The 10,838-nt window shown below is 46.5% G+C and overlaps 1 protein-coding gene across 3 annotated transcripts in view; it reads left to right on the forward strand.

Moving 5' to 3' along the window:
* SEMA5B (semaphorin 5B) overlaps positions 1-10,715 on the forward strand; it is a 415,290-nt gene extending 404,575 nt beyond the window's left edge. For 2 of the 3 annotated variants that reach the window (XM_040358292.1, XM_040358293.1), the window contains exon 23: positions 10,156-10,715. In XM_040358292.1, the coding sequence (XP_040214226.1) occupies positions 10,156-10,311 (156 nt within the window). In that variant the 3' untranslated portion in view covers positions 10,312-10,715. Of the gene's footprint in view, positions 1-5,937; positions 6,008-10,155 lie in introns of all 3 variants that reach the window. The other variant, XM_040358294.1, reaches the window with a different exon arrangement.
* The last annotated feature ends 123 nt before the right edge of the window (positions 10,716-10,838 follow it).

Consider the following 10,838-nt stretch of genomic DNA (forward strand, 5'->3'; position numbering starts at 1 on the left):
GACCAGCTCCTCCCGTGTAGTCCTGGGCTGATTTCTCACCTTTCTTAGGATCATTGAGACCCCACGAGGTGAGATTTTGCATGGAGCCCCAGTCCGAGGGAGATTGACAGTCATGTTTAGCTTCTTCCATTTTCTAATGATTGCTCCAACAGTGGACCTTTTTTCACCAAGCTGCTTGGCAATTTCCCCGTAGCCCTTTCCAGCCTTGTGGAGGTGTACAATTTTGTCTCTAGTGTCTTTGGACAGCTCTTTGGTCTTGGCCATGTTAGTAGTTGGATTCTTACTGATTGTATGGGGTGAACAGGTGTCTTTATGCAGCTAATGACCTCAAACAGGTGCATCTAATTTAGGATAATAAATGGAGTGGAGGTGGACATTTTAAAGGCAGACTAACAGGTCTTTGAGGGTCAGAATTCTAGCTGATAGACAGGTGTTCAAATACTTATTTTTTTTTTGATTATGTCTCTCACAGTGGACATGCACCTACGATGACAATTTCAGACCCCTCCATGATTTCCAAGTGGGAGAACTTGCAAAATAGCAGGGTGTTCAAATACTTATTTTCATCACTGTATATATATATATATATAAAAATAAATTAAAAGAAAGGGGGGTTGCCATCCGGGGCCCTGGGGATCTCTGAGCCCCAGGGGACCTCCGGACCCCTAAAAAAAAACAAAAAAAAACGGCCCTTTAAAAATAAAAATATATTAAAAAAATATTATTTTTTTTTAAAATAAAAAATAAATAAAAATAAGGGGGGTTTCCATCTGGGGCCCTACAGGTCCCTGGGGACCTCTGGACCTCTGAAATAAAAAAAAAATGGCCCTTTAATAAAAAATAAAATAAAAATATATTAAAAAATATATTTTTTTTTTATAAAAAAAAAAAAAAAAAAAAAAGGGGGGTTGCCATCCGGGGCCCTGGGGGCCTCCGGGCCCCTGGAGACCTCCGGACCGCTAAAAAATAAATCAAAAAATTGTCCCTTTAATAAAAAATAAAATAAAAATATATAAAAAATATATACAAAAGGGGGGTTGCCATCTGCATGTCGTTTTGGCATGCCATTGGTGTCTTTTCAAACGCCATTAATGAATGGGAGCCGAGGCCTCGCTCTACTGAGCATGCGTGATGTGCGTTGCAGGTTACTGTAGGATTGGGGGGGGGGGGTTGGGCATCATTTCCTAATCTTCTTCGGAATTCTCCTGGGGTGTCAGGCAGTGATTGTCCTCGCCGTCCGCTCTGCTTATTTCTCGGGTTTGTTGACAAGAATTGATGATCGGTTTTTCCTCACCTGCCACGGAGATAAATCAGCCCGGCCACTTCCTGTTCGGGGTATTGATCGGCGTCCTTTGATTTATTTTTATAAAGTCTCCTTGTTTAAGAAGCTGTTTTAGAAACATTGAACGGCTCAGGGGGAGGGGGGGGGGGCGTGACGCGGCGTTTGCTGCGAATTCTGAAAGAGGCAGCGAGGGGCTCCGTCTGTTCAGAACTGCCGATCCCCCGAGGAGATCTCCGACCACCATAGACGGCGGTACGAGGAAAGAGGAAAGATACGTTGGGGCAGATCCACAAAAGAATTACGCCGGCGTATCTAGTGATACACCACGTAATTTTAAATTTCCCGCGTCGTATCTTTGTTTTGTATCTACAAAACAAGATACGACTGCATCTCCGATCGATCCGACAGGCGTACGTCTTAGTACGCCGTCGGATCGTAGATGCATTTTTCCGCCGGCCGCTAGGTGGCGTTTCCGTCGAATTCTGCGTTGAGTATGCAAATTAGCTAGTTACGGCGATCCACGAACGTAAAAATCAAAAAGCCCTCCTCCTGAATCAGTGTGTAGCACAATATAGTCCTAGAGGTCTAAGAAGGCCTTACTATGCTGTGCGCTGATTGGTTTGGAGGGCTTCTTAATTCCTTTAGTGTCTTCTCATCCTAACCTGTATATGAATACATTCTCATTGTGACGACCCATGGAAATTATATCTGGTTTGGCGCCCTCATCCCATAATTTAGGGAGAAATCTGTCTCTGGCGATGGATTACAGCAGGAACGGATAGTAATGGCGCCCTTGGCAGGTGCTTGGATGGTGGGTGTCGGAATCACCATGACGAGTGGGCTTCGTGAAGGTCTCAGACATAAATGAGAACACAGGAGCCATATGTCCTCCATAGGTATTAGTATGAATGTGAGAGGGAGGCTCATGCCCAGGTCACAGTACCACCAATGACATGGTCATACAAGGTGCGGGTTTGGCGCTCCATCCTGAAAGGTGGCGATGGTCACTGAAACTATGTGCAATGGTCTGAGATATGCTGGACAAATTCCATATAGGGACAAATATTCAGGACCAGGATGGTAGGGGAGAGCGGGAGGAGCCTTCTAAAACACCGCCCCCCACTGTATCTACTCCAGTTTATTCAGTGTGCATGGTTGCATGTGGTCATCGGGGTTCACCTCACCTGCATCACCCCCTCCCTGTCTGAGTGCGGCTCATCACCAGACGGTGCCAGGCTAATCCATACGGTGAGTCTTTTGTGCCTATTCCTGATTAGACCTGGGCCAAGACACTCCCCATAAAGTAATTTACCAGGGGCGGACTGACCATTCGGACACTCAGTCACTGCCCGAGGGCCCCATGCCACTAGGGGGCCCCATCAGGGTTGCCAGCCTCAGTAAAAACAGGGACAGTATGTAAAAATCTTTTTTTTTATCCCAAGATTATAGCTGCCCTACCTTTTCAGTGTGTGTGTATACTGTGTGTGTGTGTGTGTGTGTATACTGTGTGTGTGTGTGTGTGTGTATACTGTGTGTGTGTGTGTGTGTATACTGTGTGTGTGTATACTGTGTGTGTGTGTATACTGTGTGTGTATATTGTGTGTGTGTGTGTATACTGTGTGTGTGTGTGTGTGTATACTGTGATTGTGTGTGTGTGTGTGTGTGTGTGTATGTATACTGTGTGTGTGTGTGTGTGTATACTGTGTGTGTGTGTGTGTGTATACTGTGTGTGTGTGTGTGTATACTGTGTGTGTGTGTGTGTGTGTGTGTATACTGTGTGTGTGTGTGTATACTGTGTGTGTGTGTGTGTGTATACTGTGTGTGTGTATACTGTGTGTGTGTGTGTGTACTGTGTGTGTGTGTGTGTACTGTGTGTGTGTGTACTGTGTGTGTGTGTATACTGTGTGTGTGTGTGTACTGTGTGTGTGTGTATACTGTGTGTGTATACTGTGTGTGTGTGTGTATACTGTGTGTGTGTGTGTGTGTGTACTGTGTGTGTGTGTATATTGTGTGTGTGTATACTGTGTGTGTATATTGTGTGTGTGTGTGTGTGTGTGTATACTGTGTGTGTGTGTATACTGTGTGTGTGTGTATACTGTGTGTGTGTGTGTGTATACTGTGATTGTGTGTGTGTGTGTGTATGTATACTGTGTGTGTGTGTGTGTGTATACTGTGTGTGTGTGTGTGTGTGTGTGTATACTGTGTGTGTGTGTGTGTGTGTGTATACTGTGTGTGTGTATACTGTGTGTGTGTGTGTGTGTACTGTGTGTGTGTGTACTGTGTGTGTGTGTGTGTGTATACTGTGTGTGTACTGTGTGTGTGTGTATACTGTGTGTGTATACTGTGTGTGTGTGTGTGTGTACTGTGTGTGTGTGTGTGTGTACTGTGTGTGTGTGTATACTGTGTGTGTGTGTGTGTATACTGTGTGTGTGTGTGTATACTGTGTGTGTGTGTGTGTGTGTATACTGTGTGTGTGTATACTGTATGTGTGTGTATACTGTGTGTGTGTGTGTGTGTATACTGTGTGTGTGTGTGTACTGTGTGTGTGTATACTGTATGTGTGTGTATACTGTGTGTGTGTGTGTGTGTGTATACTGTGTGTGTGTTTGTATACTGCGTGTGTGTTTGTATACTGCGTGTGTGTTTGTATACTGCGTGTGTGTTTGTATACTGCGTGTTTGTATCTGTGTGTGTATATATACTATTTGGCCCCATAAATCTATTGCCTGAGGGCCCCATAATCTCCTATTGCCCGGGGGCCCCATAATCTCCTATTGCCGGGGGCCCCATGATGTCCTATTGCCTGGGGGGCCCCATAATCTCCTATTGCTTGGGGGCCCCATAATCTCCTATTGCTTGGGGGCCCCATAATCTCCTATTGCTTGGGGGCCCCATATTCTCCTATTGCTTGGGGGCCCCATGATGTCCTATTGCCCGGGGTCCCCATAATGTCCTATTGCCCGGGGTCCCCATAATGTCCTATTGCCCGGGGGCCCCATAATGTCCTATTGCCCGGGGGCCCCCATAATGTCCTATTGCCCGGGGGCCTAATGTCCTATTGCCCGGGGTTCCCCCATTTTGTCCTATTGCCCGGGGGCCCCATAATCTCCTATTGCCCGGGGGCCCCATAATCTCCTATTGCCCGGGGGCCCCATGAGTTGTCAGTCCGCCCCTGATGAACACCCCTCAGATGACAAGGCACTGTAGAAAACATCTCTTTCTATAATTGGCTAAATCATTGATTAATGCCCTGCCAAAGATAATATTTGTGATGGAAATTTGCAAAGCAAATTAGAGGGCGCTGAATGGGTCAAAAATGTAGCAAAAAAATCTGATTTTGAGGAAAGTTTCTTGTCCTACAAATATGGATGCCAATATCTGCAATCTGGTTAGATCTTCCGGGGGAAGGGTCTCTGTACTCCTCTTCCTATATAGAAGGCACCCAATGGGTCCACCAAACCCACCAAACGTCTCCAAGAACCAAATGTTCCACCTAAAATTACCAGGCAAAGCCGAGGGCTGAAGGACCGACCCAACCCTTCCAGAGATGACATTTCATTTCTACACAGGAGCCCTCAGCCCTACAGAGGAGCCCTCAGCCCTACAGAGGAGCCCTCAGCCCTACAGAGGAGCACTCAGCCCTACAGAGGAGCCCTCAGCCCTACAGAGGAGCCCTCAGCCCTACAGAGGAGCCTTCAGCCCTACAGAAGAGCCCTCAGCCCTACAGAGGAGCCCTCAGCCCTACAGAGGAGCCTTCAGCCCTACAGAAGAGCCCTCAGCCCTACAGAGGAGCCCTCAGCCCTACAGAGGAGCCCTCAGCCCTACAGAGGAGCCCTCAGCCCTACAGAGGAGCCTTCAGCCCTACAGAGGAGCCCTCAGCCCTACAGAGGATCCCTCAGCCCTACAGAGGATCCCTCAGCCCTACAGAGGAGCCCTCAGCCCTACAGAGGAGCCCTCAGCCCTACAGAGGAGCCCTCAGCCCTACAGAGGAGCCCTCAGCCCTACAGAGGAGCCCTCAGCCCTACAGAGCCCTACTCAGCCCTACAGAGGATCCCTCAGCCCCAGAACTTCTTCTGGAAGTTATATGAAGATTTGAAACTTGCAAGAGATTTTCATTATTAGTTTCTAGCCCTGAGGTAAGGACAACCCAACAAAACCAATTTCGTAAATTTATATTTTGTTGCTAATTTATGTCATCCTGTATTACCCAAAATGTATTTATTATGAGTGAACATAATACATTTTGGGTAATACAGGATGACATAAATTATCAACAAAATATAAATTTACGAAATTGGTTTTGTTGGGTTGTCCTGCCCTTGGGGCGAGAAACTAATAATGAAAATCTCTCGTCAGTCCTTCAGCCCTCGGCTTTGCCTGGTAATTTTAGGTGGAACATTTGGTTCTTGGAGACGTTTGGTGGACCCATTGGGTGCCTTCTATATAGGAGGATGATTACAGAGACCCTTCCCCCGGAAGATCTAACCAGATTGCAGATATTGGCATCCATATTTGTCCCTGGCACCCCCGTCTGATGAGTTGAATGCGGTAAGGAGGGGATTGCGCATATAACCATCGCCATTCATACATAAGCGCCATTGTCATGTCGCCATGTGACTAATGCCATTGTAGTGACTGTGACCTGTTGCTTGTAGCTGACAGAGGTGACCCACTTAATAACGGGGACTCCGGTCCTGGAGATGTGTCAGTGGAGCTGGAGAGCAGGTAACCACACCGCCAGGTTCTTGGCGACTAACTGGCCTTTTTGTCTCCTCTGGGTAGTAACGGGGGGGGCGGGGGCGACTGGGATTGGCCGCTGTGTTTCTGGGAACTCTGCGAGGTGTCAAAAACCCAACCTCTGCTGAAAGTGCTATAAAGCAACCTCAGTCCTCCAGTACCCCCAACGGGCCATGTTTTGGGAACTTCCCTTAGATAGAATAGCTCTTATCAATACACTGTCATTGATACTGATATAAAGCAGATGTGCAAAGTAAAGCAAAACCTGAAAACATGGCGGCCAAATTTATTTTTTAACCGCTTAAGGACCGCCTCCTGCACATATACGTCGGAAGAATGGCACGGCTGGGCACAAACACGTACAGGTACGTCCTCTTTAAGTGCCCAGCCGTGGGTCGCGGGCGCGCGCCCACAACCCGGTCCGAAGCTCCATGACCGCGTGACCCGCAGACACGATCGCGCTGGAGTCTCGCGATCGCCCCCCGGAGCTGAAGAACAGGGGGAGAGGTGTGTGTTAACACACATTCCCTGTTCTTCACTGTGGCGCCGTCATCGATCGTGTGTTCCCTGATATAGGGAATCACAATCGATGACGTCACACCTACAGCCACACCCCCCTACAGTTAGAAACACAAATGAGGTCACACCTAACCCCTTCTGCGCCCCCTTGTGGCTAACTCCCAAACTGCAGTTGTCATTTTCACAGTAAACAATGCATTTTTATAGAATTTTTTGCTGTGAAAATGACAATGGTCCCAAAAATGTGTCAAAATTGTCCGAAGTGTCCGCCATAATGTCGCAGTCACAAAAAAAAAAAAACGCTGATCGCCGCCATTAGTAGTAAAACATTTTTTTTTATAAAAATGCAATAAAACTATCCCCTATTTTGTAAACGCTATAAATTTTGCGCAAACCAATCGATAAACGCTTCTTGCGATTTTTTTTTTACCAAAAATATGTAGAAGAATACGTATCGGCCTAAACTGAGGAAAAAAAATGTTTTATATATTTTTGGGGGACATTTATTATAGCAAAAAGTAAAAAATATTGCATTTTTTTCAAAATTTTCACTCTATTTTGGTTTATAGCGCACAAAATAAAAAGAGGTGATCAAATACCACCAAAAGAAAGCTCTATTTGTGGGAAAAAAAGGACGCCAATTTTGTTTGGGAGCCATGTCGCACGACCGCGCAATTGTCAGTTAAAGTGACGCAGTGCCGAATCACAAAAACTGGCCGGGTCCTTTAGCTGCCTAAAGGCCCGGGTCTTAAGTGGTTAAAAAAACAGCAGCTACACATACTGCAGCTGCTGGCTTTTTATAATAGGACACTTACCTGTCCCGGAGTCCAGCGATGGCGGCACCCGCAGCTGATGTTTCCATCAGCTGTCGGGTGCTGCCGCCGCCATTGCGGGTAAGGGTAACCGGCAGTGTAGCATTTCGGCTTCACGCCGGGAACCCTACTGTGCATGCGTGAGGCTCCTCTCTCCTACTGGCCCGGCGGCCGGGGGAGGAGGAACCCGCGCGCGCTGATTTTACCGGCTGTGGCCGGGACTCCCGTAAGTGGGAAAGGATACCTGTCGTCCCCCCAGGGGGGGCCATCTGATGCAAGGAGGAGCTGAGACAGCTGCCGAGGGACCCCAGAAGACGAGGATCAGTTTAAAACCTTGATATTTTACCAAAGTTTCCCCAACGGGGTCCTAAAAAATAATTATATATATATATTATTTTTTATTTATTTATTTATTATCATTTATTTATTTTTATTTATAAATAGTTTTTTTTGTTTTTTTTTACAATTTTTTATATATATATTATATGAAAAATTGTAAAAAAAATTATATATATATAAAATAAAAATAAATAAATGATAATAAATAAATAAAATTATTAATAATAAATAAAATGTAATAAATGTAAAAAAACACAAAAAAAAAATACTGACAGGGTCGCACTTGCAACTGGGCTCTGGCAGAAGTTCCACCACCGTGTGGGGGACTCCAACACAGCAGGAAGGTGGCCTGATGCGGGACCATAATAAAGGGTCCCACGATGGGAGTTAAGGACCCCCGGAATCAGTGGGAAGTTCAGGGCCCAGGGGGTGGGGGTTGGGGGGGGTTCCTTCATGATTTCCTGCACCGGGGCCCTGAAGGTTCTAGTTACGCCTCTCCTTGGGGTGATGGGGACTCGTTCAGCGGGGGGGATATCTGGATGTCCTGAGAATGAGAATCATTTCCAATTTAAATACAAATAGCCAGATTCAGTAAGACTTACGACGGCGTTTCAGTAGATATGCCGTCGTAAGTCCGAATCCGCGCCGTCGTATCTTTAAGCGTATTCTCAAACTGAGATACGCTTAAATGTTTCTAAGATACGACCGGCGTAAGTCTCCTACCCCGTCGTATCTTAGCTGCATATTTACGCTGGCCGCTAGGGGCGTGTACGTGGATTTACGCCTAGAATATGCAAATGAGCAAGATACGCCTATTCACGAACGTACTTGCGCCCGATACGCCGTTTACGTAAGGCATTTTACAGGCGTAAAGATAAACCACCAAAAAGATGGCGCAGCCAATGTTAAGTATGGACGTCGGAACAACCGTCGAATTTCAGGTCGTTTGCGTAAGTCGTACGTGAATAGGGCTGGGCGTAGGTTACGTTCACGTCGAAAGCATTGACTATTTGCGACGTGATTTTGAGCATGCGCACTGGGATACATCCACGGACAGCGCATGCGCCGTTCGTTAGGCGCGTCATTTCCGTGGGGGTCACGATTCATTACCATACAACACGCCCACTACCAGCCTACTTTGAATTACGCAGGCTTACGCCGGCCCATTTACACTACGCCGCAGTAACTTAGGACGCAAGTTCTTTGTGAATACGGTACCTGCCTCTCTAAGTTACGGCGGCGTAGTGTATCTGAGATACGCTACGCCCGCACAAACTTAAGCCAGTCTTTCTGAATCTGGCTAAACGCCTCTAAATTCGATTTGTCCCTAAAGTAAATGAGAGGCGTCGGCACATTAGTCGTGTGGATCCACCAAGACGGGGAGAGAATACACGCGGTGTCGGGAAGGTGTCCGGGGCCCGTTCATCACACTCAGAAATAGAGCCAAATTGATCAGGAGCCGACCGACTCTTCACGCAGGAAAGGGCGTCTGAAATCCATAATTAAAATACCATCGCAAGAAAAATGTGCCTTTTCTCTCCCGCGCAACGGCGAAAAAAAATAAAATTTCAGCTTGCGTTCAACTGCCCAGTTTCTGTCTCTAATTACGCCGTTAGTTAGTCATTAGTTTGAAAAAAGAGAGATCTGAGGTGCGTGAAATTGTATCGTTTTCAAGGCGCGCTTTTGCTCCGGGAGCTGCGAAAAAAGAAAATTGTGATTAATCCCGTTTCCACGCCGCCTTGAATGGAGAGAGAGGAAATTCTCGCCCCGGCTCCCAGAGCGACGGCAAGATTACCCTCCGGATCAAACCATCGCCGCGCTAATCTTGTCGGCTTTTATCACGCTCAAAAGATTTCCAAACGTATTTGTTGTTTATCGTTTTTTAACGGTCGGTTGGCAAACAATTCAAATCTTTATTTTTTTTATTATTTATTTTTTTGCTTTGGCATTGTCATTCAATACCATGAATCACGCGGGAGGCGTCGGCTACAAAAGAAATTGATGAGTCGTATATATATATATATATATATATATGTATATATATACCGGCTTTTGATGTATAGAGCCATAATCTGCCGAAGATTCGAGTAAAAAGCGAAGGCGAGAGCGGCGATTCATCTATGTTTAATGAATAGCTCATCCTTCCAAAAGCCGACAAGATTTGATAAACGGCCCCAGAAGGGTTATTAATTTGTAGCGTTTTACGCCGTCCGCGAAAATCCCGCCGAGAATGTTTATTCCTCTAATGAAACAGCCGATATGTATAACAATTATTTTATCCCTCCGGCAACAAAGAGGGAAAAAAAAACAATTGTCATAAACGGCGACGGGAAGGTTTATTATCGCGAGCGGTGAAATGTGAAAAAAAAGGCGGTTTATGGCGCTGGCAATGGATGGGGAAAGGGGAAGGTGCCGATGAAATACAATTTTCCTAAATTTGTTTTATCTTTTTTCTATATTTTACAGACTCTCAATAAGAACAATTTGCTTCCAGACGACCGAACCAACTTTTACCCGCTGCAGCAAACCAACGTCTACACCACGACGTACTACCCCAGCACGCTGAGCAAATACGACTTCCGACCCGACTCCTCCCCGGGCAGGACTTTCACCAACAGCTGAGGTTTGGTTCCCCCCACCCCCCCTTCCCGACGGAAAACCCACAACTTCTCGCTGAGGCTCCATCTTCTCACCCCCACGACGTCTCACGCTCCATAAAAACCGCGGCCCGGCTCCTTCCAACCAAAGGGGGACAAAGCTCTCAGAATGGACCTGCTGATCCAAGACTTTGGCGCGCCTGGAGGAACGCCTTCCCCACGCCTTCCTTACGCCTTCCCCCCCCACACACACACACCCCTCTCTAAGTTACACGCTCGGGTGAGGAGTAAATTCCGAGGTCTTCTGGATACTTGAAAAGCGAGCAAGATGCTTAAAAAAAAAAACATCGGAACGCAAAGATTGATTTTTTTTGATTTGTGGAATCGTTTGACGCGTTCGCGCTTGAGTGTTTTTTCTTGGAAGCGGAGGATGTGTTACACTGAATGGCTTCATCGCTTGCATTACCGGTGCGTGACAGCGAGACCTCCGATCCTGAGAGTACTTCTGACGACTCGCGGAAACCGACCAACAGCCTCAACAACCTGTCTACA

The sequence above is a fragment of the Rana temporaria genome, chromosome 6, assembly GCF_905171775.1.
Source record: "Rana temporaria chromosome 6, aRanTem1.1, whole genome shotgun sequence".
NCBI classification, from domain to species: Eukaryota; Metazoa; Chordata; class Amphibia; order Anura; family Ranidae; genus Rana; species Rana temporaria.